The sequence below is a fragment of the Coregonus clupeaformis genome, chromosome 31 (assembly GCF_020615455.1).
Source record: "Coregonus clupeaformis isolate EN_2021a chromosome 31, ASM2061545v1, whole genome shotgun sequence".
Taxonomy (NCBI): domain Eukaryota; kingdom Metazoa; phylum Chordata; class Actinopteri; order Salmoniformes; family Salmonidae; genus Coregonus; species Coregonus clupeaformis.
The window spans coordinates 29,983,742-30,008,918 of NC_059222.1; the positions used below are offsets into that span (position 1 = coordinate 29,983,742).

General features: G+C 45.5%; 1 protein-coding gene across 3 annotated transcripts in view; it reads right to left on the reverse strand.

The window, feature by feature from the left end:
• The window catches only part of wu:fj29h11 (protein NO VEIN), a 62,880-nt gene that overhangs the window by 18,224 nt on the left and 19,479 nt on the right, over nt 1-25,177 (reverse strand). For 2 of the 3 annotated variants that reach the window (XM_041858722.1, XM_041858724.1), the window contains 17 exons: nt 24,961-25,089; nt 24,626-24,823; nt 24,032-24,172; nt 23,632-23,892; nt 18,845-19,025; nt 18,523-18,689; nt 18,041-18,205; nt 17,712-17,887; nt 17,184-17,365; nt 16,728-16,952; nt 8,743-8,852; nt 8,344-8,577; nt 8,006-8,120; nt 5,358-5,556; nt 5,114-5,261; nt 4,747-4,924; nt 4,460-4,637 (listed from right to left, as the gene is read on the reverse strand). In XM_041858722.1, coding sequence (XP_041714656.1) covers nt 4,460-4,637; nt 4,747-4,924; nt 5,114-5,261; nt 5,358-5,556; nt 8,006-8,120; nt 8,344-8,577; nt 8,743-8,852; nt 16,728-16,952; nt 17,184-17,365; nt 17,712-17,887; nt 18,041-18,205; nt 18,523-18,689; nt 18,845-19,025; nt 23,632-23,892; nt 24,032-24,172; nt 24,626-24,823; nt 24,961-25,089 — 2,987 coding nt within the window. The remainder of the gene's footprint in view (nt 1-4,459; nt 4,638-4,746; nt 4,925-5,113; nt 5,262-5,357; nt 5,557-8,005; nt 8,121-8,343; nt 8,578-8,742; nt 8,853-16,727; nt 16,953-17,183; nt 17,366-17,711; nt 17,888-18,040; nt 18,206-18,522; nt 18,690-18,844; nt 19,026-23,631; nt 23,893-24,031; nt 24,173-24,625; nt 24,824-24,960; nt 25,090-25,177) is intronic. The other variant, XM_041858723.1, reaches the window with a different exon arrangement.

The following is a 25,177-nucleotide window of genomic DNA, read 5'->3' on the forward strand; positions in this document are numbered from 1 at the left end:
CTGATGGTCATTGGTAGCCTACCAAATTTGCTACCTGCCAACACCTCGCTATTGGCCTGGTACTCAGCACTCTATTGTCCCTCTAATATCTCTGACATCAATGCAAATGCAATCAAAAATAAGAACCCATAAGCATATGTTGAGCAAGATTTTTATAGGCTATGCAACTGCTTGAGAAAACAGAGTTTTGATGGCCTCTTAAAAAGAGGAGGATCCCATCAGTTTTCTATAGGCTAGGCCAAGGCTCTCCAACCCTGTTCCTGGAGCGCTACCCTCCTGTAGGCTTTCGCTCCAATCCCAGCTGTAACTAACATGAATCATCTTATCAACCAGCTAATTATTAGAATCTGGTGCGCTAGATTAGGGTTGGAATGAAAACCCACAGGATGGTAGCGCTCCAGGAACAGGGTTGGATAGCCCTGGGCTAGGTCTACTATATTTATTTCTCAACTTTACTAACATTAAGCACATTGCTTCGCTTTACAACCGGAGTAGCCTACCTGGCTGGCATGAAAATTAACCATGGGAAAAGCGTCCTCCATTTGCTATTTAAGTGTATACGGATGACTTTTTTTTTTTTTTCCACTGCCCCTGTTCCGACAGGTGCATGATAAAGGCCCATTCTAAATCAAAACTAATTTCACACATAAGGTGCCTTCAGAAAGTTTTCATACCCCTTGACTTATTCCACATTTTTGTTGTGTTACAGCCCGAATTCAAAATGGATTAAATAAATAATCCTCACCCATCTACACACAATACCCCATAATAAGTTAGTTTTTTAAAGTTTTTTAAAAAAAACATTTTTGCAATTTGATTGAAAATGAAATACAGAAATATCTAATTTACATAAGTATTCACACCACTAAGTAAATACTTTGTAGAAGCACCTTTGGCAGTGATTACAGATGTGAGTCATTCTGGGTAAGTCTCTAAGAGCTTTTCACACCAGGATTGTGCAACAGTTGCCCATTATTCTTTTCAAAATTCTTGAAGCTGTTAAATTGGCTGTTGACCATTGCTAGACAACCATTTTCAGGTCTTGCCATAGATTTTCAAGTAGATTTAACTGTAGAGATAACTGTAACTCGGCTACTCAGGAACACTGACTTTTTGGTAAGCAACTCTAGTGTAGATTTGGCCTTGTGTTTTAGGTTATTGGTCCTGCTGAAAGGTGAATTAATCTCCCACTATCTGGTGGAAAGCAGACTGAACCAGGTTTTCCTCTAGGATTTTGCCTGTGCTTAGCTCCATTCCGTTTATTTTCTTATCCTGAAAAACTCCCCAGTCCTTAACGTTTACAATCATTCCCATAACATGATGCTGCCACCACTATGCTTGAAATATGGAGAGTGGTACTCAGTAGTGTGTTACATTGGATTTGTCCCAAACATAAAACTTTGTATTCAGGGCAAAAAGTGAATTGCTTTGCCAAATTTTTTGCTCTATTACTTTAGTGCCTTGTTGCAAACAGGATGCATGTTTTGGAATATTCCTTATTTTCACTCTGTCAATTAGGTTAGTATTGTGGAGTAACTAAAATGTGGTTGATCCATCCTCAATTTTCTGTAACTGTTTTAAAGTCACCATTGGCCTCATGGTGAAATCCCTGAGAGGTTTCCTTCCTCTCTGGCAACTGAGTTAGGAAGGACGCCTGTATCTTTGTAGTGACTGGGTGTATTGATACACCATCCAAAGTGTAATTAATAACTTCACCATGCTCAAAGGGATATTGAATGTCTGTTTTTTTTGTTTTGTTTCTTACCCATCTACCAATAGGTGCCTTTGTTTGCGAGGCATTGGAAAACCTCCCTGGTCTTTGTGGTTGAATCTGTGTTTGAAATTCACTGCTCAACTGAGGGACCGTACAGATGTTAAACACTATTATTGCACACAGAGTGAGTCCATGCAACTAATGTGACTTGTGAAGCAAATCTTTACTCCTGAACGTATTTAGGCTTGCCATAACAAAGGGGTTGAATATTTATTGGCTCAATAAATTTCAACTTTTCATTTGATTAATTTGTAAAAATGTTGAAAAACCTAATTCCACTTTGACATTATGGGGTATTGTGTGTAGGCAAGTGACAAAAAAATCTCAATTGAATACATTTTTAATTCAGTCTGTAACAAAACAAAATTAGGAAAAAGTGATGGGGTGTGAATACTTTCTGAAGGCACTGTATATTATTTAGTATTTGTAAATACTAAATTGAGGATAGTCTAATGGGTGAGAATATTATCACTTGTGAATGATGCCCAACGCGTGCAGTCTAAGGCAAGAAACAACGCATGCCTTTTCCCCCTACTTTTTCTAATCATAGTCACATGCATCATGTTGCCTACCCCAAAGTCCTATATGTTTTGATAAGGTTTGTATCACAACTAAAGCGGCCAAATAACTCCAAAAAATAGCCTATAGGCCTAGGATTCCTGGAACACGGTTGGAGAGCATATAGCCTACAGAGCCTAGTGAAATGTGTTCTTATTAGCCCAGTCATTGTGCATTGTGCTGCTATATTTATTGCTCAATTCTTAAAATTAAACACATGCATCCGCTTTACAGCTGGTGCTATTCGAGTGCAGGCTACGGATGACTTTTTGTGGGCCATTCTAAATAAAAAAGAATTCCACACATATATTAGTAGGCTATATGTAAAGACCAGATTAAATTAAGAATAGTCTGATGAGTGAGAATATTATCAAGTGCTTGTCAAATTGTGAATGCAGCCTGTGCAAGAAACAGAGCAGAACTCATGCCTTTCATGCGACTTTTATCAAATCATTAGAGTTGCATCATGCAGCTTTAGAATGTATTAAAAATCTAAACATGTAGCCTAACGTTTGTATCACAACTAAAGTTGCATAAATAACTAAATTAAGCATATAGCAGGGCCTGTTTCTTTGTTAACCGCTCAACACAGAATAGCCGCATGTGCATTGACATTCTTGCACTGGCTGTATGCACACTCGCTGGACTCTACCCACCCACACATACTGCACTGACACTCCTACACACACACACACACCACATACACGGAGCACACATGCATGTTGACGCCACACACACGCTTTCACACTCTTTACATACTCTGCTACTAGTTTATTACCTATCCTGATTGCCTAGTCACTTTTACCCCTACCTACATGTACATATTACCTCAATTACCTTAACTACCTCGTACCCCAGCACATTGACTCGGTGCCGGTGCTCCTTGTATACAGCCTCGTTACTGTTATTTTATTATGTTACTATTTCCTTTTTTTCTAATTTTTCTAACTTTTTGACTCTGCATTGTTGGGAAAGAGCTCGTAAGTAAGAATTTCACAGTAATGTCTACATCTGTTGTATTAAGTGCATGTGACAAATACAATTGAGTTGTTACTACTAGACACACCTGGTGTGGGTATGTGTTGTCACTCAGGTGTGTGTGTGTTTTACCTAGTTTTAGATTATGTCATTAGACTCACCTGGTGCGTGTTTGTTGTCGGCCAGGTGTGTGTGTGTGTAGTCAGTTTGTTGTATGTGTGTGATGCCACCACTAACCTGGTATGTGTGTCGTCAGCCAGATGTGTGTGTGATGCCACCACTAACCTGGTATGTGTGTCGTCAGCCAGATGTGTGTGTGATGCCACCACTAACCTGGTATGTGTGTGGTCGGCCAGGTGTGTGTGTGATGCCACCACTAACCTGGTATGTGTGTGGTCGGCCAGGTGTGTGTGTGATGCCACCACTAACCTGGTATGTGTGTCGTCAGCCAGATGTGTGTGTGATGCCATCACTAACCTGGTATGTGTGTGGTCGGCCAGGTGTGTGTGTGATGCCACCACTAACCTGGTATGTGTGTCGTCAGCCAGATGTGTGTGTGATGCCATCACTAACCTGGTATGTGTGTGGTCGGCCAGGTGTGTGTGTGATGCCACCACTAACCTGGTATGTGTGTCGTCAGCCAGATGTGTGTGTGATGCCATCACTAACCTGGTATGTGTGTGGTCGGCCAGGTGTGTGTGTGATGCCACCACTAACCTGGTATGTGTGTGGTCGGCCAGGTGTGTGTGTGATGCCATCACTAACCTGGTATGTGTGTGGTCGGCCAGGTGTGTGTGTGATGCCACCACTAACCTGGTATGTGTGTGGTCGGCCAGGTGTGTGTGTGATGCCACCACTAACCTGGTATGTGTGTGGTCGGCCAGGTGTGTGTGTGATGCCACCACTAACCTGGTATGTGTGTCGTCAGCCAGGTGTGTGTGTGATGCCATCACTAACCTGGTATGTGTGTGGTCGGCCAGGTGTGTGTGTGATGCCACCACTAACCTGGTATGTGTGTGGTCGGCCAGGTGTGTGTGTGATGCCATCACTAACCTGGTATGTGTGTGGTCGGCCAGGTGTGTGTGTGATGCCATCACTAACCTGGTATGTGTGTGGTCGGCCAGGTGTGTGTGTGATGCCACCACTAACCTGGTATGTGTGTGGTCGGCCAGGTGTGTGTTGAGAGGTCTCTCGTCGTCGACCCAGTGTGGCAGGATGTATCCCATGGGGCCACTGGTCTTGTCGAAGCACAGATGGAACCCGTTGGAGTGGATCTCAGGACAGTCAGTCACCTTGAACACAGATTTAAAACCTATACCCTTCTGACCTAAGGAAGGAGAAAGACATGGAGAAACAGTTGAGAAAATACTTTGGTGCACCTAAGATCTAGTCTTCGATAGGTTACCTATAGGGTTTCAAACTCTTTTAGCTGTTACCTATGTATCCGTATTTGTGTTTGCCCTTGGTGCTGCGGCCCACGTCACAGATGGCCCGGATGTTTTTCTCCTGGAAGCCCGTCTCATTGTTGAGGACAGTCACACAGTCTTTCTCCACAACAAAGGCCAGTGCAGGGACAGGGCCCTCCTCAGTCGGGTAACTGTTATCATCAGCATTCTGTGAATAGCACAATAAAGAAAGCACATTCTATGTAAGTGCATTGCATAGAGTAGATCTCAAAACACCTGGATGAGCTCAGGCAGAGAGATAGAGCGAGAGATATAAAGGGATAAAGCAAGACAGAGGAGAGAAGGAGAGAGAGGGAGAGAGACACGAAAGCGAGAGACAGAGGAGAGAGTCAGTCACCTGTATGAGTTCCAGTACAAAGTGTGTGTCTTTACTGTAGAGTTCAGTGGACAGTCGGTCCAGACTGCGCCCCAGCCTCTCCTGGTGAACAGTCATCAACCTCTGACCCTCCTCATTCATCTCTACTCCTATACCAAACTCACTCTTCCTGTAACAGACAGCATTGTGAGACCAGGTTAGTGTTTCTATTCATGTATTGTATCATTTTATACATTAGGCAGTATAAAGGCGGTTTAAGACAAACCTGATGTCATCAATTATGGCCCGGTGGCAATCCACTCTGCTCTCTGATTGGCTATCAGCATTGTCCGCTTTCACAGGCTCAGCCAATGACTGCCCTTCCTCCCAGTCTTCCTCTCCGTCTCTCTCGGTGTGTGTGTCTCCGTGTGTCTCCAAGATCAGCTCATACAACTCATCTTCATCACCGTCTTCATCCCAGCCACCTGTAGGACGAAGATCTGTTAGAAATCTCTGACTGTACTTGACTACTAGGGATGTGACAAATTTAACATGTATCTTAATGTTTAAACCAGGGTCTGGAACCGAAATATAATTTTTTCAATTGTTTAGTTCTGAACAGAACAACTATTTTTTTTGTTTTTCGTTCCACTGTTCCGCCCAGCAAAATAAAGTTCTGATCCGGTTTGAAAAAATAAAAAAGGGGTGTGGATCAGAAAACCAGTCAGTATCTGGTGTGACCACCATTTGCCTCATGCAGCATGACATCTCCTTCGCATAGAGTTGATCAGGCTGTTGATTGTGGCCTGTGGAATGTTGTCCCACTCCTCTTCAATGGCTGTGCGGAGTTGCTGGTTATTGGTGGGAACTGGAACACGCTGTCGTACACATCGATCCAGAGCATCCCAAACATGCTCAATGGGTGACATGTATGGTGAGTATGCAGACCATGGAAAAACTGGGCCATTTTCAGCTTCCAGGAATTGTGTACAGATCCTTGCGACATGGAGTCGTACATTATCATGCTGAAACATGGAGGTGATGGCGGCGGATGAATGGCACGACAATGGGCCTCAGGATCTCTTCACGGTATCTCTGTGCATTTCAATTGCCATAGATAAAATGCAATTGTGTTCATTGTCCCAAGCTTATGCATGCCCATACCATAGTCCCACTGCCACCATGGGGCACTCTGTTCACAACGTTGACATCAGCAAACCGCTCGCCTACACAATGCCATACACGTGGTCTGCGGTTGAGGCCAGTTGGACGTACTGCCAAATAAAAAAATAAAATAAGTTGAAGGCGGTTTATGGTAGAGAAATGAACATTCAATGAACACTCATTCCAGGTTCCATTTCTGTTCCTTTAAATATTTAGTAATTTTCCGGTTTTCGGTTCTGTTCCCTGAACTGGTTCCAACCCCTCCTTTAAACTGCCATTTGTTTATTGTTTTAATGTTTTTTGTAAAAAATTTAAAATCATGAAATGACAATTCACAATTCAGATGCGGTTCTGCGTATGACCGCTAGGGGGCAATGCAGTTGAATCTACCGCAGTCCTGGTCGTCACCATAACCCCCTAGGTGCGTCAATCTAAGTAAGATAATAAAAAAATCCCCATCAAAATCTGTCAGTTTAAGATAGAGATGTATCAAAAAAAATTTAAGTCTTTTTGGGGGATACCTAAAGGGGTCCTAAAAATCTAAATAAAATTGCTAAATGAACCATGTTATGGCCATCTTAAAACAATTCCATATGTCAGCTTAGAACCCCCCTCCCCACCCCACGGCTTAGACTCTTAGGAAATAGTCATAAAGCCTGCCTATTCTGTAAATGTAAAGGTTTTCCCACAATGTATTTTCTTGAAATGTGATTTTAAACCTAACCCTAATTCCAACCTTATACCTAACTATAACCTTAAATTAAGACCAAAAATATTAATCTTTGTTTTCAGAAGTTTTTACAATATAGCCAATATTTTGACCTTGTGGCTGTGGTAACTAGTGGAAACCACCCTACCAGACGGCGCTCACTTTACTGCTGTCCGCCACTCACTCAGCAACGATGGTATTAATACCGTTTTAGGTTCTCTGTTGTGTGCCTCTCCTCCATGTTCTCAGTTGTCAGTACGTACTTCATGTCCCACTTCTCATTAATGTGATGGCTCGTTGCAATGATGTTCAACAGCGTGTTCATAGATGTCCAGCAATCTGTTGTTAACGCCACGTCTGGTGTTCGAGAGCTCGTGCTTTGTACTTGCACTTGCAGAGCAATCATTGTACAATTTCTCCATCAGGGCCGTCACGGTTTTTCGACAAGGCATCTTGTAGTCTGGTTTTAGATATGCCATTACGGTATTGAAGCCCACATCCTCTACCATTGACAATTGCTGCATATCAACTGCAATCACTTCTGAAATCAGCGCTGTGATTTTCTAAACTCTGTTCCTTATCGCACTGCTGCTAGCAAAATGGTTGGGTCATCCCTTTCAGCATTGCCCATGACCGCCACTGTAGCTCAATTCTCCCTCGCAAAGTTTGCATTTCATCACCTTCTCATTTAACTTCTCAAAGTATTGCCATACAGGACTTTCTCTGCAGTCACTTCCCTGTCTCACTCGCTGCCATTTTTCCAACTGTTAACGACGATTACGTGCGGAGCGCATTATATCGGCCAAAACATTTGAAAGATGCATATCTCCTCCTACTTACATTACAGCATTGTTGCATTAGGTATGTGTAAATAACAAAAACCCTTTATGATGATGATCGGGGCCTGTTGGTGGTAGTTTTGTGATAACTGCACTGTGATTTTAATTTTGTTTTAAAAAATTAGGTTAGGGATTTTTCTAAACATTAACGATCCCAATGTTGTTTAAACATTCACACCCTTCCTGACTACATTACCCATAATGCTCTAGTGCTCTCCTCACCTGCATGCTGTGGCTGGGTGGGGTGGGAGGAGTCAGAGCTGCAGTCCTCTGGGAACTCCTCATCCTCACTGAGAGTCTGAGAGAGACTTCTGTTCAAAGAATCCACAGGAGCAGGCTGGAGATAGGATAGGATAAGATAAGAAAGAGCGAGAGGGGAAGATTTTTTACAAAGCAACAAAGTGGAGCTTTAGACTGTATAAAAACCAAACAGCTATGGATAAAAAAAAACAAATGGACAATTTTCAATTCATGAAATCATTTTAAATTCACTTCCTGGACTTAAATAATTAAAAACTGAATTGACCCCCATCACTGATGGTAATCTCCCCTGTTCTGACCTTTGTCTGGTCGGCTGGTGGTGTTTGGTCCTGGTTCTGACTCTGGTTTAGGTCCTGGTTCTGTGGTGCGCTGAGCTTGGTGTGGTAGTCCTTGACCCAGTCTGTGATGCCAAGCACGATGCCCAGCTGGTGCAGACAGTTGAGGTGGCGCAGGTTGGACCGGGCTGTAGACAGCAGCACCGCTTTAGACTTGGCCTGGCCACCCAGCACCCGGGAGAAGGGCTCCAGAAACACCTAAAGGGAGGTTATACAGGTCCAAATTGATTACCGAACTTCTTTCCACTCATGGCTGGTTTTGAATATGAACTGTAGGGCTCCCTATGGGCCCTGGTCAAAAGTAATACACTAGATAAGGAATAGGGTGCCATTTCAGATGCAACCTGTCACTTGACCGCTGACCTGTTGCAGCAGGGCCCGGCAGGTTCTGGTGGGGATGCGGATCAGACAGTCCAGGAGGAAGAGAGCCACAGAGCTGAAACATGACCCGTCCTCCTCAGCCCGTGACAGATCTGAAGAAACATCATATACAGTTGAAGTCGGAAGTTTGCATCCACCTTAGCCAAATACATTTAAACTCAGTTTTTCACAATTCCTGACATTAAATCCTAGTAAAAATTCCCTGTACTTTATTTTAAGAATGTGAAATAGCAGAGAGAATGATTTATTTCAGCTTTTATTTCTTTCATCACATTCCCAGTGGGTTAGAAATGTACATACACTAAATTAGTATCTGGTAGCATTTCCTTTAAATTGTTTAACTTGGGTCAAATGTTTCAGGTAGCCTTCCACAAGCTTCCCACAATAAGTTGAGTGAATTTTGGCCCATTCCTCCTGACAGAGCTGGTGTAACTGAGTCAGGTTCGTAGGCCTCCTTGCTCGCACACGCGTTTTCAGTTCTGCCCACAAATGTTCTATAGGATTGAGGTCAGGGCTTTGTGATGGCCACTCCAATACCTTGACTTTGTTGTCCTTAAGCCATTTTGCCACAACTTTGGAAGTATGCTTGGGGTCATTGTCCATTTGGAAGACCCATTTGCGACCAAGCTTTAACTTCCTGACTGATGTCTTGAGATGTTGCTTCAATATATCCACATAATTTTCCTTCCTCATGATGCCATCTATTTTGTGAAGTGCACCAGTCCCTCCTGCAGCAAAGCACCCCCACGCACCAAAGTATGTTCATCTATAGGAGACAGAATGCGTCTCCTTCCTGAGCGGTATGATGGCTGCGTGGTCCCATGGTGTTTATACTTGCATACTATTGTTTGTACAGATGAACGTGGTACCTTCAGGCATTTGGAAATTGCTCCCAAGGATGAACCAGACTTGTGGAGGTCTACAATTTTATTTCTGAGGTCTTTATTTTGATTTTCCTATGATGTCAAGCAAAGAGGCACTGAGTTTGAAGGTAGGCCTTGAAATACATCCACAGGTACACCTCCAATTGACTCAAATTATGTCAATTAACCTATCAGAAGCTTCTAAAGCCATGACATCATCACAGTCAATTTAGTGTATGTAAACTTCTGACCCACTGGAATTGTGATACAGTGAATTAAGTGAAATAATCTGTCTAAACAATTGTTGGAAAAATTACTTGTGTAATGCACAAAGTAGATGTCCTAACCGACTTGCCAAAACTATAGTTTGTTAACAATAAATTTGTGGAGTGGTTGAAAAACGAGTTTTAATGACTCCTACTTAAGTGTATGTAAACTTCCGACTTCAACTATATGCATATATACACACACACACACAGTGAGGGATACAATTATTTGATCCCCTGCTGATTTCGTACGTTTGCCCACTGACAAAGACACGATCAGTCTATAATTTTAATGGTAGGTTTATTTGAACAGCGAGAGACAGAATAACAACAAAAAAATCTAGAAAAATGCATGTCAAAAATGTTATAAATTGATTTGCATTTTAAATGAGGGAAATAAGTATTTGACTCCTCTGCAAAACATGACTTAGTACTTGGTGGCCAAACCCTTCTTGGCAATCACAGAGATCAGACGTTTCTTGTAATTGGCCACCAGGTTTGCACACATTTTGTCCAACTCCTCTTTGCAGATCTTCTCCAAGTCATTAAGGTTTCGAGGCTGACATTTGGCAATTCGAACCTTCAGCTCCCTCCACATATTTTCTACGGGATTAAGGTCTGGAGACTGGCTAGGCCACTCCAGGTCCTTAATGTGCTTCTTCTTGAGCCACTCCTTTGTTGCCTTGGCCGTGTGTTTTGGGTCATTGTCATGCTGGAATACCCATCCACAACCCATTTTGCCATGCCCTGGCTGAGGGAAGGAGGTTCTCACCCAAGATTTGACGGTACATGGCCCCGTCCATCGTCCCTTTGATGCTGTAAAGTTGTCCTGTCCCCTTAGCAGAAAAATACCCCCAAAGCATAATGTTTCCACCTCCATGTTTGACGGTGGGGATGGTGTTCTTGGGGTCATAGGCAGCAGTCCTCCTCCTCCAAACACGGCGAGTTGAGTTGATGGCAAAGAGCTCGATTTTGGTCTCATCTGACCACAACACTTTCACCCAGTTCTCCTCTGAATCATTCAGATGTTCATTGGCAAACTTCAGACGGGCCTGTATATGTGCTTTCTTGAGCAGGGGGACCTTGCGGGCACTGCAGGATTTCAGTCCTTCACGGCGTAGTGTGTTACCAATTGTTTTCTTGGCGACTATGGTCCCAGCTGCCTTGAGATCATTGACAAGATCCTCCCGTGTAGTTCTGGGCTGATTCCTCACCGTACTCATGATCATTGCAACTCCACAAGGTGAGATCTTGCATGGAGCCCCAGGCCGAGGGAGATTGACAGTTATTTTGTGTTTCTTCCATTTGCGAGTAATCGCACCAACTCTTGTCACCTTCTCACCAAGCTGCTTGGCGATGGTCTTGTAGCCCATTCCAGCCTTGTGTAGGTCTACAATCTTGTCCCTGACATCCTTGGAGAGCTCTTTGGTCTTGGCCATGGTGGAGAGTTTGGAATCTGATTGATTGCTACTGTGGACAGGTGTCTTTTATACAGGTAACAAGCTGAGATTAGGAGCACTCCCTTTAAGAGTGTGCTCCTAATCTCAGCTCGTTACCTGTATAAAAGACACCTGGGAGTCAGAAATCTTTCTGATTGAGAGGGGGTCAAATACTTATTTCCCTCATTAAAATGCAAATCAATTTATAACATTTTTGACATGCGTTTTTCTGGATTTTGTTGTTGTTATTCTGTCTCTCACTGTTCAAATAAACCTACCATTAAAATTATAGACTGACCATGTCATTGTCAGTGGGCAAACGTACAAAATCAGCAGGGGATCAAATACTTTTTTCCCTCATATATATATATATATATATTGTGATGTCACGAGAGGCTGTGTCCTGGAGGGACGTTACATCCCCCTGAGGTGGCTGCAAACCCAGACAGCTATGGCTCCATCTGCTGGTATGGTCGGGAACTCCACCCCTCTATGGCCAATCTTCCCACGCAGCTGAAACAAATGAGGAGCTGATGAGCTGAAGGTTTGGGAAGGGAAGAGACACGGTCTCCAACCTGGGCTCTCTGGAGGACAAGAGTGCTGCACGTCCACTTCCATGAGGAATATAAGGATTTGGAGATACTTACCTTTGGGAAATACTCACCTTTGGATATATGCACCTGTGGAAATACGTGTGGGACATTTGGAAGGACGTTTTGCTGGGTTGGCCACTAGCTGCAACGTGGAATACAGTAAGACTGGGGAAAAGTTATTTGAGCGAGGGAGAGTTATGATTTTGGATGTGGAAGAGACATCCCTGAACTGTTAACCCTTAAAGAGCCACCAGAGAACAGAATTGTGTTATACTTTCGTTAGTTTCCCAAGACCTTTAATAAAATCCTTGTTTTGGTTGAACCTGGTCTCCTTGCACTACTTGAGCAATCCCGCTGAAAGCTGTGTAGCCTCTCGTGACGTCACAGATGGTGGAGAATACGGGCATGCTCAAGCGTTAATAGTGCATGTCAGAGGAGGATACCGAAGGTTTGATCACCCAGTTTTCCAAGTTGGCCGTAGGCTCCCCGCCGACTGAAATGGAGGACATATTGAAAGCCCTTGTTGCTGGCCAGCAAGCCCAGATGCAAGCAAACGTGGCTCTCTTGGAGGAGCAAAAGAAAGCCAACCTTCTGAAGGCAGAGGAATTGCAGTTGCAGAGACAGAGGGTTGTCCAAAATACCCGCCCAATAAAGGCAAGTGACTTTATATCTAAGATGGGAGCTACCGATGACATTGAGGCATACCTGCATGCATTTGAGGCCACGGCCACTAGGGAAGCCTGGCCCAAGCAACAGTGGGTTGGTCTGTTAGCCCCCTTTCTAACCGGGGAATCGCTGAATGCTGTCCGGGACCTGGGCCCTGACCAGGTTACTGACTATGATGCCCTGAAGTCTGAGATCCTCAGCAGATATGGACTCACAAAGTTTGGTATGGCCCAGCGCTTTCACAGTTGGACCTTCCAACCAGACCAACCTCCTCGGGCGCAGATGCATGAACTTGTCCGAATCGCAAGGAAATGGCTGGATCCGCAGAGGAATACAGCAGCGGCGGTGGTGGAGGCCGTTGTGGTGGATCGTTACCTACGCGCCCCTGCCTTATGAGGCAAAACGGTTCATCAGTCAACAGGCCTTGACCACGGCTGATCTGACCGTGGAAGCTGTGGAAAAGTACCAGGCCACAGCGGAGATGCTGAATGCTTCCCGAAAAGACCCCAGGAGTGCGGCCCCACCACAAATGGGAAGAACCCGTCCAAAGGACCCCAAGGTCTCGAACCCAGCCACGTCAGGACTTATCCCGGCTCCAGGGGGAGCCAGAAACCAGGCGGGTCCAAGAAGAGTACACCAGGAGGGGGAAACTCGACAGTGTTACCGGTGTGGGGAGATGGGACATATCTCCTGGCAGTGTGGGAAACCAGCCGATGAACCTATGCCCACTGCGGAGTCCTCCAGCTCAGCACCCACACACCGTTTGCCTCGCTCTTGGGAGTCGTAGATGGCGGCCCAGATCGACCCCCCACCTGCCCGGTAACTGTGAATCACCATGATGTGGAGGCCTTACTGGATTCTGGTAGCCGGGCCACCCTGGTGCGTAAGGATTTGGTGGGCCCAACGTGTCTGACCCCGGGAAAGTCCTCCCAGTTTCCTGTGTCCATGGGGACACCAGAGAATACCCCATTACTGAACTTACAATGACCAGCACACGGGGAACCATACACACGACGGCGGGGGTGGTTGATTCCCTCCCCGTCCCTGTCCTAATTGGACGAGACTGCCCAGCCTTTTACCCACTCTGGAGAGAGTCTCAGGGAGAGGATAACCCGAGTACCTCGGAAACGGAGAGGCAAGACTCATCCTGGGAAGGCTCCGGTGCAATCCTCCGAATTACTCACTCCCGCCCGGGCTCTGATAGGGATGGCAGGTGGCCAGACCGACACAGAGACGGAGCTACAGAATCTAGACAAAGAACTGTCTGGTCTGAAGGGGACCGCTGAGAGGTATCGTTTGTTAAAGCAACAGTTAGACATGAAGACAGAAGAGTTAGATATCCTCCAGGCTAAACTCCAACAGAGCTCCTTCCATAAGCAACAGGAGGAGCTGGAGAGGCTGCGCAGGACCATCGAGGAGTGTGAGGAGACCCTGCGCAGTAGTAAGGAGGTCCAGAAGAAGGCAGAGGAGAAGTACAAGGTGTTGGAGAACAAGATGAAGAATGCGGAGGCAGAGAGAGAGAAGGAACTGAAAGCTGCTCAACAGAAGCTAAACTCTGCTAAAACCAAGGCTGATGCGTTCAGTAAGAAACTCAAGGAGAGACAACAGGAGGCTGAGTCCCTGGTCCTAGAGGTGGAGGAGTTGAAGAGAGAGCAGGCTGGCAAGCACCACGGCAATGCGGACGCCCTCTCCCGGCGTGATGCCTTCTTCGCTGCCTTTACCCCGACGAGGACGTCGGTCCCGAGGAGGGGGATGTGTGATGTCACGAGAGGCTGTGTCCTGGAGGGACGTTACATCCCCCTGAGGTGGCTGCAAACCCAGACAGCTATGGCTCCATCTGCTGGTATGGTCGGGAACTCCACCCCTCTATGGCCAATCTTCCCACGCAGCTGAAACAAATGAGGAGCTGATGAGCTGAAGGTTTGGGAAGGGGAAGAGACACGGTCTCCAACCTGGGCTCTCTGGAGGACAAGAGTGCTGCACGTCCACTTCCATGAGGAATATAAGGATTTGGAGATACTTACCTTTGGGAAATACTCACCTTTGGATATATGCACCTGTGGAAATACGTGTGGGACATTTGGAAGGACGTTTTGCTGGGTTGGCCACTAGCTGCAACGTGGAATACAGTAAGACTGGGGAAAAGTTATTTGAGCGAGGGAGAGTTATGATTTTGGATGTGGAAGAGACATCCCTGAACTGTTAACCCTTAAAGAGCCACCAGAGAACAGAATTGTGTTATACTTTCGTTAGTTTCCCAAGACCTTTAATAAAATCCTTGTTTTGGTTGAACCTGGTCTCCTTGCACTACTTGAGCAATCCCGCTGAAAGCTGTGTAGCCTCTCGTGACGTCACAATATACACACACACACACACACACACACTACCGTTCAAAAGTTTGGAGTCACTTAAAAATGTCCTTGTTTTCGAAAGAAAAGCAATTTTTTTGTCCATTAAAATGACATCAAATTGATCGGAAATACAGTGTACACATTGTTAATGGCTATTGTAGCTGGAATCGGCTGATTTTTAATGGAATATCTACATAGGCGTACAGAGGCCCATTATCAGCAACCATCATTCCTGTGTTCCAATGGCACGTTGTGTTTGCTAATCCAAGTTTCATTTTAAAAGGCTAATTGATAATTAGAAAACCCTTTTGCAATTATGTTAGCACAGCTGAAAACTGTTGTGCTGATTAAAGAAGCAATAAAACTGGCCTTCTTGAGACTAGTTGAGTATCTGGAGCATCAGCAATTGTGGGTTCGATTACAGGCTCAAAATGGCCAGAAACAAATAACTTTCTTCTGAAACTCATCAGTCTATTCCATGCGAGAAATTGCCAAGAAACTGAAGATCTCGTACAACGCTGTGTACTACTCCCTTCACAGAACAGCGCAAACTGGCTCTAACCAGAATAGAAAGAGGTGTGGGAGGCCCCGGTGCACAACTGAGCAAGAGGACAAATACATTAGAGTGTCTAGTTTGAGAAACAGACGCCTCACAGGTCCTCAACTGGCAGCTTCATTAAATAGTACCCGCAGAACACCAGTCTCAACGTCAACAGTGAAGAGGCGACTCCGGGATGCTGACCTTCAGAGTTGCAAAGAAAAATCCATATCTCAGACTGCCCATCTTAATCTTTTATTTTTATTGGCCAGTCTGAGATATAGCTTTTTCTTTGCAACTCTGCCTAGAAGGTCAGCATCCCGGAGTCGCCTCTTCACTGTTGACGTTGAGACTGGTGTTTTGCGGGTACTATTTAATGAAGCTGCCAGTTGAGGACCTGTGAGGCGTCTGTTTCACTGGGGCCAAGCTTCCTGCCAACCAGGACCTATATACTAGGCGGTGTCAGAGGAAGGCCCAAAAAATTGTCAAAGACTCCAGTCGTTCAAATCATAGACTGTTCTCTCTACTACCGCACTGCAAGCGGTATCGGAGCGCCAAGTCTAGGTCCAAAAGGCTCCTTAACAGCTTCAACACCCAAGCCATAATTAATCAAATGGCCACCCGGACTATTTGCATTGACCCCCCCTTTTGTTTTTACAGTGCTGCTACTCGCTGTTTATTATCTATGCATAGTCACTTCACCCCTACCTACATGTACAAATTACCTCGACAACCTGTACCCCCGCACATTGACTCAGTGGCGGTACCCCCTGTATATAGCCTAGTTATTGTTATTATGTTACTTTTTTATTTTATTTAGTCAATATTTTCTTAACACTGCATTGTTGGTTAAGGGCTTGTAAGTAAGCATTTCACTGTAAGATCTACACCTGTTGTATTCGGCGCATGTGACAAATACAATTTGATCTTGGGCCAGTAATCTTCTCATTCGGGACAGTAGTGGTACTGGCCCGGTGTGCCAAATTTACTTGAATGTTAAGCCCTGGAAATCACACTTTTTCATAGAAAAACAACATAATTGGATGTTCTAAGTCCACAACAATGCTTAAACCACATCAGAAGACCACTTTTGAGGTCTGGTAAAAACTAGATTTTTGGGTGTAGTTAATTTAATGCAAGTGCACACCAGCAAGATACCTTTTTTTGGTTAGCAATGTTTCTGTAGCGCTCATGAAGCAGTTTGGATTGATGCAAATAATCACGATATCAAGTTCCCCATCGCATTCTTACCTTCCTTCGCTACTGCCGCTGCCAGAGAGCTCTCCATGTGATTGGCCAGGAGGGCGGTGGGGGTGTTGGTTATCCCATCAGCCACCACCATGGAGACCAGGTGTCCGGCTGTGCCCACGGGGTCAAGGGTCATGGCTGCCTGGGAGAAGAGCTTGTCCCCTGTACAGGTGGTGACCCGCAGGAGAACGCCTGGGGACACCTCCAACGCTGACAGGTCTGTGCTCGCTTCCCCACAACAGATGGACATGTCATGTATATTTATTATGATCAATTGTGTATCGATTTTCAATTTAGAACAAAAAAACACAAGAAACGAAATGTCTGTAGATAAGCCCACCAACATGATCAAACATTATTGGCCTTTAACAGATACATTACTATCGGCAACTCTACAACCCCTGTCTAAGACTGTAGGTGATAGGAGGTCAATTTGTAATTGCTGTGTATGGTTCCTACCAGCATTCCTGTCAATGAAGTCCTTAAGGGGTCCGTGACGGGGCCTGAAGACCAGCTCCCACTGGCTCCACTGACCCAGCTCATCCAGTAGAGGGCAGGAGAAGAGACAGGACAAGGCCTGGGTCTGAGATACCTCCCCTAGGATACCCACCGTCTGCTGGGCCTCACCTATACTACTGCTACTGGGGACAGACAGACAGACAGACAGACAGACAGAGAGAGCGAGAGAGCGAGAGAACGAGAGAGCGAGAGAGCGAGAGAGCGAGGGAAGAGAGGGAAAGAAGAGAGGGAGAGAAAAAGAAAGAGTGAACAGGGGTGAGAGATGAGTGAAAAGGAGATTGACATTTGATTAGATCAGTCCAATTAAAGGCCATACACCCAATCTGCCACCAAAGTTCCTCTGTACTGTACTGTACTGTAAGAGAGGTGTGAGTCTGTTTTTTCCCAAATGATACCCTATTCCCTACATAGTGGAGGGATAGTGCACTATATAGGGAATAGAGTGCCATTTGGGACACACCCTCTTACCTGGTGTCTCTGGGGAGTAGAGCTGCCTCGTAGCGGACCTGGCTGAGCCCTCCTCCCAGACTGAGCTCTCTCTGGCGCTGCACCAGTCCCACCAAGGTCCTAAGAGGTCCCAGCCCCAGGTCTCGACTGTCCTTCACCCCGTAGTGGGCTCTCAGACACCACTCGATGTGGGACAGCTGGGAGAAACACACCCACAGAGATCGAGAGATCAACAAACATTATCAGTACAGACATTTAGAAGTTTTTTTATTTATGTACTTTTCCATCATAGTAATCAATAGGAGTGTGTGGTGTGTGTGTGCGCGAGCGTGACCCCGCGTCTCACTCACCCCGTCTGGTTCGTTGGCTGCTGTAGTGCCACACTGTTTGATGAACTCAAACACATCTTGTCTGCTGGGTCTGAAGCCACAGCCCTGGCCCTGCCAGTCCTGACCTCCACCACTACTACTGCTGCTGCCCACGACCACAGCGCCACCTACTGTCTCCTGCAGGACCTGCACACAGACAGAGGAGAGGATGGATTCATCAATACAGCATGAGGAGTATCAGGCTCTGTCTGAAATCACACCCTATTCCGTATTTAGTGCACTACTATTTAGTGCACTACTTTTGACCAGAGCACAGGCAAAAGTAGTGCACTATATATAGGGAATATGGTGCTATTTGGGACGCACAAATGCACTCTAGAATGGTTCCTCTCCTCGCCTCTTTTCCCTCATGACCACTGAAGGAAGAGGGGTGACGGGAGAGGAGTAGAACAGGAGAGTGATTGAACAGACAGAAAGATTAGAAGATAAGTCGTTTATGTTACCTGAGCCTGTTTGACCAGGAACTCCAGGAATGAGCCCTGCTCCAGAGAGGTGAACTCTGTGACCTGGAAGTGCTTGGCTAACTTCCTCTCCAGAGACGCCACATGGGCCAGGGTGAATGCAGAGCTGTGATTGGACAGGTTCTCCTTCAGGATCTGCTTGACTGCGGCTGAGACACACACGTACATGCAAACACAAAGGTCCTTGTTGTACATTCACTGTCATATGATAGGACTTTTTAACAATTTCAAGATCCCCAACCTACACTTAATCTTATCATTGAAACGGAGTGAGACACTGATAATGAATGATGTTAGCAGCTACCTTCGCTGGGTGGTGTAGCCTGTGTTTTCTCCTCAGCTCTCCTCTCCTGAGTGGGTCTGGCTGGCTTCTCTTTGGGCACCAGGTCCTGAGGGGCGGCCAGCGACCCCCCACAGATAGCCAGCTGGAACAAGGCCCTGGCCAGACGGTCAGCTGACACCCGCAGCATGAAGTCCTGCACCGACTAGACAGGAAATGACAGCACACTCCGTCAGTCACATTACGGCATTAGAGTAAACCTCAGACGCAAGACATCATCCTAAATAAGACAGTGTGGGCAGATTTGTTTGTCAAATTACATTTGTGGGCCGGAAAAATGTGATGTGACAGTGGAACATATTCAACAAAGCATACCAGCCTCAGGCTGAAACAGCTACAGCTAAAACCGGTCAGCCAGCCAGCGTTTTGTTCACTAACAACCGTTTCCTCTGGCTTGTTTAGGATTAGCCAATTAGCAATTATTACTTACGGTGACATTTCCTTAATAAGCGGAGAAGAGGCACAGTCGTTCACACACTCATCTGACTGTGATCCACCTCTCTCTTACTCGGCCCCTCTTGCTCGTGGACCGAAGCAGGGGCTTAGTGGAATTATCACCCAGTGTCAAATAAAAGCCAGGGCATGGTGTGACATGTCATGGGGGATAACCAGCTAAATTCCAGACAAGTTTTACACAAAGTCCCCTAGCAGAGACAAAGGGATCAGAGCAGCCTCCTGAGGGGTAATAGAGAGAAGGTTAATGAGGTTTCTGCTAGATTTAGAGAGGAGGGATTCTAGGGTCAGAGTTTGACCTTTAGAAATCTAAACATTTGTAACTGTTGGAGTCAGTTTCTTTGGTTATGCAAATATTTGATTATTTGGTCATATTGCTCCATTTTGAGTAACTTAAAACCAGTTGCAAGATTTGAAACGCACATATGTCTTACCTTGATCTTTTTAGTTTAAATTGAATATTGGAACCTTTGTTTACCTGACACTTATCATTTTGGATTCTACATATAAAACGTTTTAAGTTTTATTCATCAAGCCATTGGATTCTTGACTTTCTATTGGATGTTGGATGTGCGTCTCAAATCTTGCAACTGGTTTTCCCACGGCTATTCGAAAGCCGCTACATTTCAGTTTTTAAAAAGCAAGAGGACAACAACAGGTGTTTTTAAGAAACACTGCATTTTCTGTGATAGTGTTCATGCATTGGATCTCTGCCAGAAGTTGAAACACAGGCAAACAAGGATAAAGTTGCCTTTTTCAAAAGCTAAGGACTGTGCTTTGGATGTCTCACAAGGGGACATACAATCCATTCGGAAAGTATTCAGACCCCTTGACTTTTTTCACATTATGTTACGTTACAGCCTTATTCTAAAATTGATTACATTGTTTTTTTCCCCCCCTCAATCTAAACACATACCCCATAATGACAAAGCAAAAACAGGTTTTTAGAAATGTTTGCAAATTTATTAAAAATGAAAACTGATAACATAAGTATTTCGACCCTTTACTCAGTACTTTATTGAAGCACCTTTGGCAGCGATTACAGTCTCAAGTCTTCTTGGGTATGATGCTACAAGCTTGGCACACCTGTATTTGGGGAGTTTCTCCCATTCTTCTCTGCAGATCCTCTCAAGCTCTGTCAGATTGGATGGGGAGCGTCACTGCACAGCTATTTTCAGGTCTCTCCAGAGATGTTTGATCGGGTTCAAGTCCGGGCTCTGACTGGGCCACTCAAGGACATTCAGAGACTTGTCCCGAAGCCACTCCTGCGTTGTCTTGGCTGTGTGCTTAGGGTTGTTGTCCTGTTGGAAGGTGAACCTTCGCCCCAGTCTGAGGTCCTGAGCGCTCTGGAGCAGGTTCATCAAGGATCTCTGTACTTTGCTCCGTTCATCTTTCCCTTGATCCTGACTAGTCTCCCAGTCCCTGCCGCTGAAAAACCTCCACACAGCATGATGTTGCCACCACCATGCTTCACCGTAGGGATGGTGCCAGGTTTCCTCCAGACGTGACGCTTGGCATTCAGGCGAAAGAGTTCAATCTTGGTTTCATTAGACCAGAGTCTTGTTTCTCATGGTCAGAGTCCTTTAGGTGCCTTTTGGCAAACTCCAAGTGGGCTATCATGTGCCTTTTACTGAGGAGTGGCTTCCATCTGGCCATTCTACCATAAAGGCCTGATTGGTGGAGTGCTGCAGAGATGGTTGTCCTTCTGGAAGGTTCTAACATCTCCACAGAGGAACGCTGGAGTGCTGTCAGAGTGACCATCGGGTTCTTGGTCACCTCCCTGACCAAGAGGCCCTTCTCCCCCGATTGCTCAGTTTGGCTGGGAGGCCAGCTCTAGGAAGAGTCTTGGTGGTTCCAAATGTCTTCCATTTAAGAATGATGGAGGCCACTGTGTTCTTGGGGACCTTCAATGCTGCAGAAATGTTTGGGGAAGTGTACCTCGACACAATCCTGTCTCGGAGCTCTACAGACAATTCCTTCGACCTCATGGCTTGGTTTTTGCTCTGACATGCACGGTCAACTGTGGGACCTTATATAGACAGGTGTGTGTCTTTCCAAATCATGTCCAATCAATTGAATTTACCACAGGTGGACTCCAATCAAGTTGTAGAAACATCAAGGATGATCAATGGAAACAGGATGCACCTTAGCTCAATTTCGAGTCTCATAGCAAAGGGTATGAATACTTACGTAAATAAGGTATTTGTTTTATATTTTGTCATTATGGGGTATTGTATGTAGATTGATGAGGAAAATGTTTTATTTAAATCAATTTTAGAATAAGGCTGTAACGTAACAAAATGAGGAAAAAGTCAAGGGGTCTGAATACTTTCCGAATGCACTGTATGAGCAAGAACCCCAGTTTGTTATACTTTGAAATGGATAAGAAAAACCACAAGCCGACTGAGGAGGAGGCACCTACAGAAGTCAGTGAAAAGGCATTAGTGACAAGTGCAATTGCCATGGATTTAAATGGAGTTCCACACTTAATAGATTTATCAAGCCACTTGGAGCGAAGCAGCGCTGACGAAAAAGACAGTGAGTGGCCTCCTGAGTGGCGCAGCGGTCTAAGGCACTGTATCGCAGTGTTGCGGCGTCACTACAGCCTGGGGTGTCCCAGGCTGTGTCATTACCAGCCGTGACCGGGAGTCCCATAGGGTGGCGCACAATTGGCGTTGTCCGGGTTAGGGGAGAGTTTGGCCGGGGAGGCCTTACTTGGCTCATCGCGCTCTAGCGACTCCTTGTGGCGGGCCGGGTGCCTGCAGGCTGACTTCGGTCGTCAGTTGAACAGTGTTTCCTCCGACACATTGGTGTAGCTGGCTTCCGGGTTAAGCGGGCGGGTTTTAAGAAGCGTGGCTTGGCGGGTCATGTTATGGAGGACGCATGACTTGACCTTCACCTCTCCCGAGCCCGTTGGGGAGTTGCAGCAATGAAACAAGATCGTAATCCCAAAATTGGGGAGAAAAAGGGGGTAAAAACCACAAAAAGATAATGAAATTAAAGACTGAGTACAATACCGGTATAATGTGCAAGCTAATCTGCTCTTTTGTGATTGTTGGTTTGGAAATGTTTGATGCGTCTGTTTTGGAAGCAAACGTCGCAAGCTATTCAACTGTGAATGGGTTCATTAGGCGCTATTGGAAATGCACTGTTGATATTGAAGTGTGGAACTGAAAATAGTGAATGGAAATGTCGGATCCTCATTCTGAAGGTCTGAATGAGCTGGATGAGAAAAAGTTGTACAAGTTGATTGGCGCCCGACGATGGAAGCTTGCAACGTTAATTAAGAAGAAGAATGCAATTCAAGCATTGATGGATGGTGGCGAAAATGTTGAAGTTGTCAGTACTAATGTTGAGGTGTTCAATGGTTTATTGGCTGACTTTATGGAACTGCATGTGGCTGTGCATAAAATGTTGCCTGAAGAGGAAGAGAGTCTGATCATGCCGATTGGTATGAACCAAAACTATTGCTTTAAGGAATTTCTTGATCAAGTGAAAGGTAATTCCCACCTGCAAAGTGTCATTGGTCCAGATGACAGTGTCTCTGTTGTATCAAAAAAGGAATGTGCATCCAGCACAAGGTCAAGGGCATCCAGTGCTAGAATGAAAGCACAGGCTGAGCACGCTGCTTTGAAAGCTAAAGCTTTGGAAAATAGACATGCCCTTGATATGGAAGAAACCCAATTAAAGGCAAAAAGGGAATTCTTGGAAATGGAAGCTGAGATGGCTGCATCAGCTGCCAAAATGCACGTTTTTGAGGAATGTGAAAAATCCTCTGTTGCTCAAGCAAGGAAAAGATCAGTGGATGACCGAAAAAGAGACTGGACCAAAGCCTATCAGGCATTCCGGCAACTGTATGCACAAAACTCTCCTCCAACATCACAAGGAATGAGTGGCAAAATAAACTGGACCGAACTTGACCACAACGTCTCTGAGGCATTCATGCAAATGATGGCACAAAACCCTGCACCAACGTCACAGGGTTTACCTACTCCTACTGAGTACAGGATCGCAACAGTGACACCAAGCAATGGTGCACCAAGGCTGCATTCTGCAAGAAACATCATACAAGCACAGCAGCCACAGCAAATGTTAGTTAAAAGTGAGTGTTTAAAATAGTGAACCCCAGCCCTGGTCATCTACAGGGTTTGCAGGCTTTGCTTCCCGCCCAGCTCTAACCCACCTGATTAAACCAACCACCCAACCAAAAAACATCCAACCACCCATCCATAAGTGTTGTTTTGTCGTCATATGTTAATCAATTAATTAACCTATCCATCAATCAACCAACCAATCACCTTGGTCATCTTAGGGTTGAAGACCCCAGATGCGTTGGTGAAGACCTCGAGCACGGCCTCGGCTGCAGTCATAGTAACGTATTTCTTCCTCAGCTCGGCACTCCCGAAAGAGGAGAAGAGGACGGGACCCTGTGCTCCCTCCATCACGCCCCTCTTCATCTTCCTCATCCTCTCCCCCACCTCCTCCTCCAACTCCCTCTGGATGGCCTCCCGGGCACGCTCCATACACACATGTTCTGAGCTCACCGCCTTCTGTAAGGTCTGGGGGAGGAGGAGACATGAATGAGATATAATAACAACAATAATAATGTTATTTCAAATAAGAGATTCATACAGATTCATAACCTCTGATCATATTCCAACACTTGGAACTTATACCTCCGCGAAACTCAAAACTTACGGCTATGGGCAGGCCCACGCTGTGTATACGAATGCCCAGTTCGTAGGGAGAGTCACAGCTATACTGGTCAGATAGGTGCTTCATAAACTCAGCCAGGTCCACCTTGGGCTTAGTCTGTTTCCTCCTGAACACACGCAGACTCTGGAAGGAGGAGACAGGAAAAAGATTGTTCGATCAATATATATATATATTTTTACCTTTATTTAAATTAGGGAGTCACCTCAGGGTCTCTTTCGCAAGGGAGCCCTGCACTTACAATTCATAGACACAATCTAATCAAAATCAGATCAACCTAAAATACAGCACAACAAACAATCAAGAAAAATAGCCACATATCTTTATCTATTTATTTATATACTAACAAAGCCCTTACTCTGCCTGTCGCTTTGCCTAAATCTGGCTCAAAGGACCATGAAAAAGACAGCCACCCACACTGGGTGTTCCAAGTAATGGACAATTATACCTGGCCCCCAGTTAGAGAAACAATGACAAAGTAAGATAGTCAAGAGCCTCTATCTGGTGAATGTCTCTCTAGGAGTGTCTCTCTTGCCCTCAATATGTCCACAGTATCTATGTGTTCAATGTCTCTCTTACCCTCAGTATGTCAACAGTCTCTATTTGGTGAATGTCCTCGTCCTTGGTGTTGCTGTCTATCTTGAACATGCGATGGATGAGAGGCAGTTTACACAGCGGCCCCAGGTTCAGCTCCTCAAAACGCTTCTTGTTCTTCAGACCAGCCAGGTTCTGACCCAACTCATACAGGGTACACGTCGCATTCACAGCCTCTGCAGACTGAGAGAGATATGGATACACGCCAGTTAATGATCCGATTCTTCAGTTTAAAAACTGAACGTGCGTATGTGTGCAAACTGAACATGTTGATTTGAAAGTGTGTTGCAGGTGCTTTGTGTGTGTGTGAGCATCCTGACCTCTATGAACATGTTGATCTCTCGAAGGGTGCGTTGCAGGTCATTAAGAGCTGGTATCTGCCAGCGGAGGTCTATCCTGCCTGCCTCCAGAGAGGGGATCTGCATCAGCCTGCACACCCTGGAGATCACCTGGGCACAGGACAGAACAGGGAGGAAGGGGTTAAAACCATCCCAAGAACACAACAAAAGGCAAGTTGGAAAACGGCCTGCTGGGACC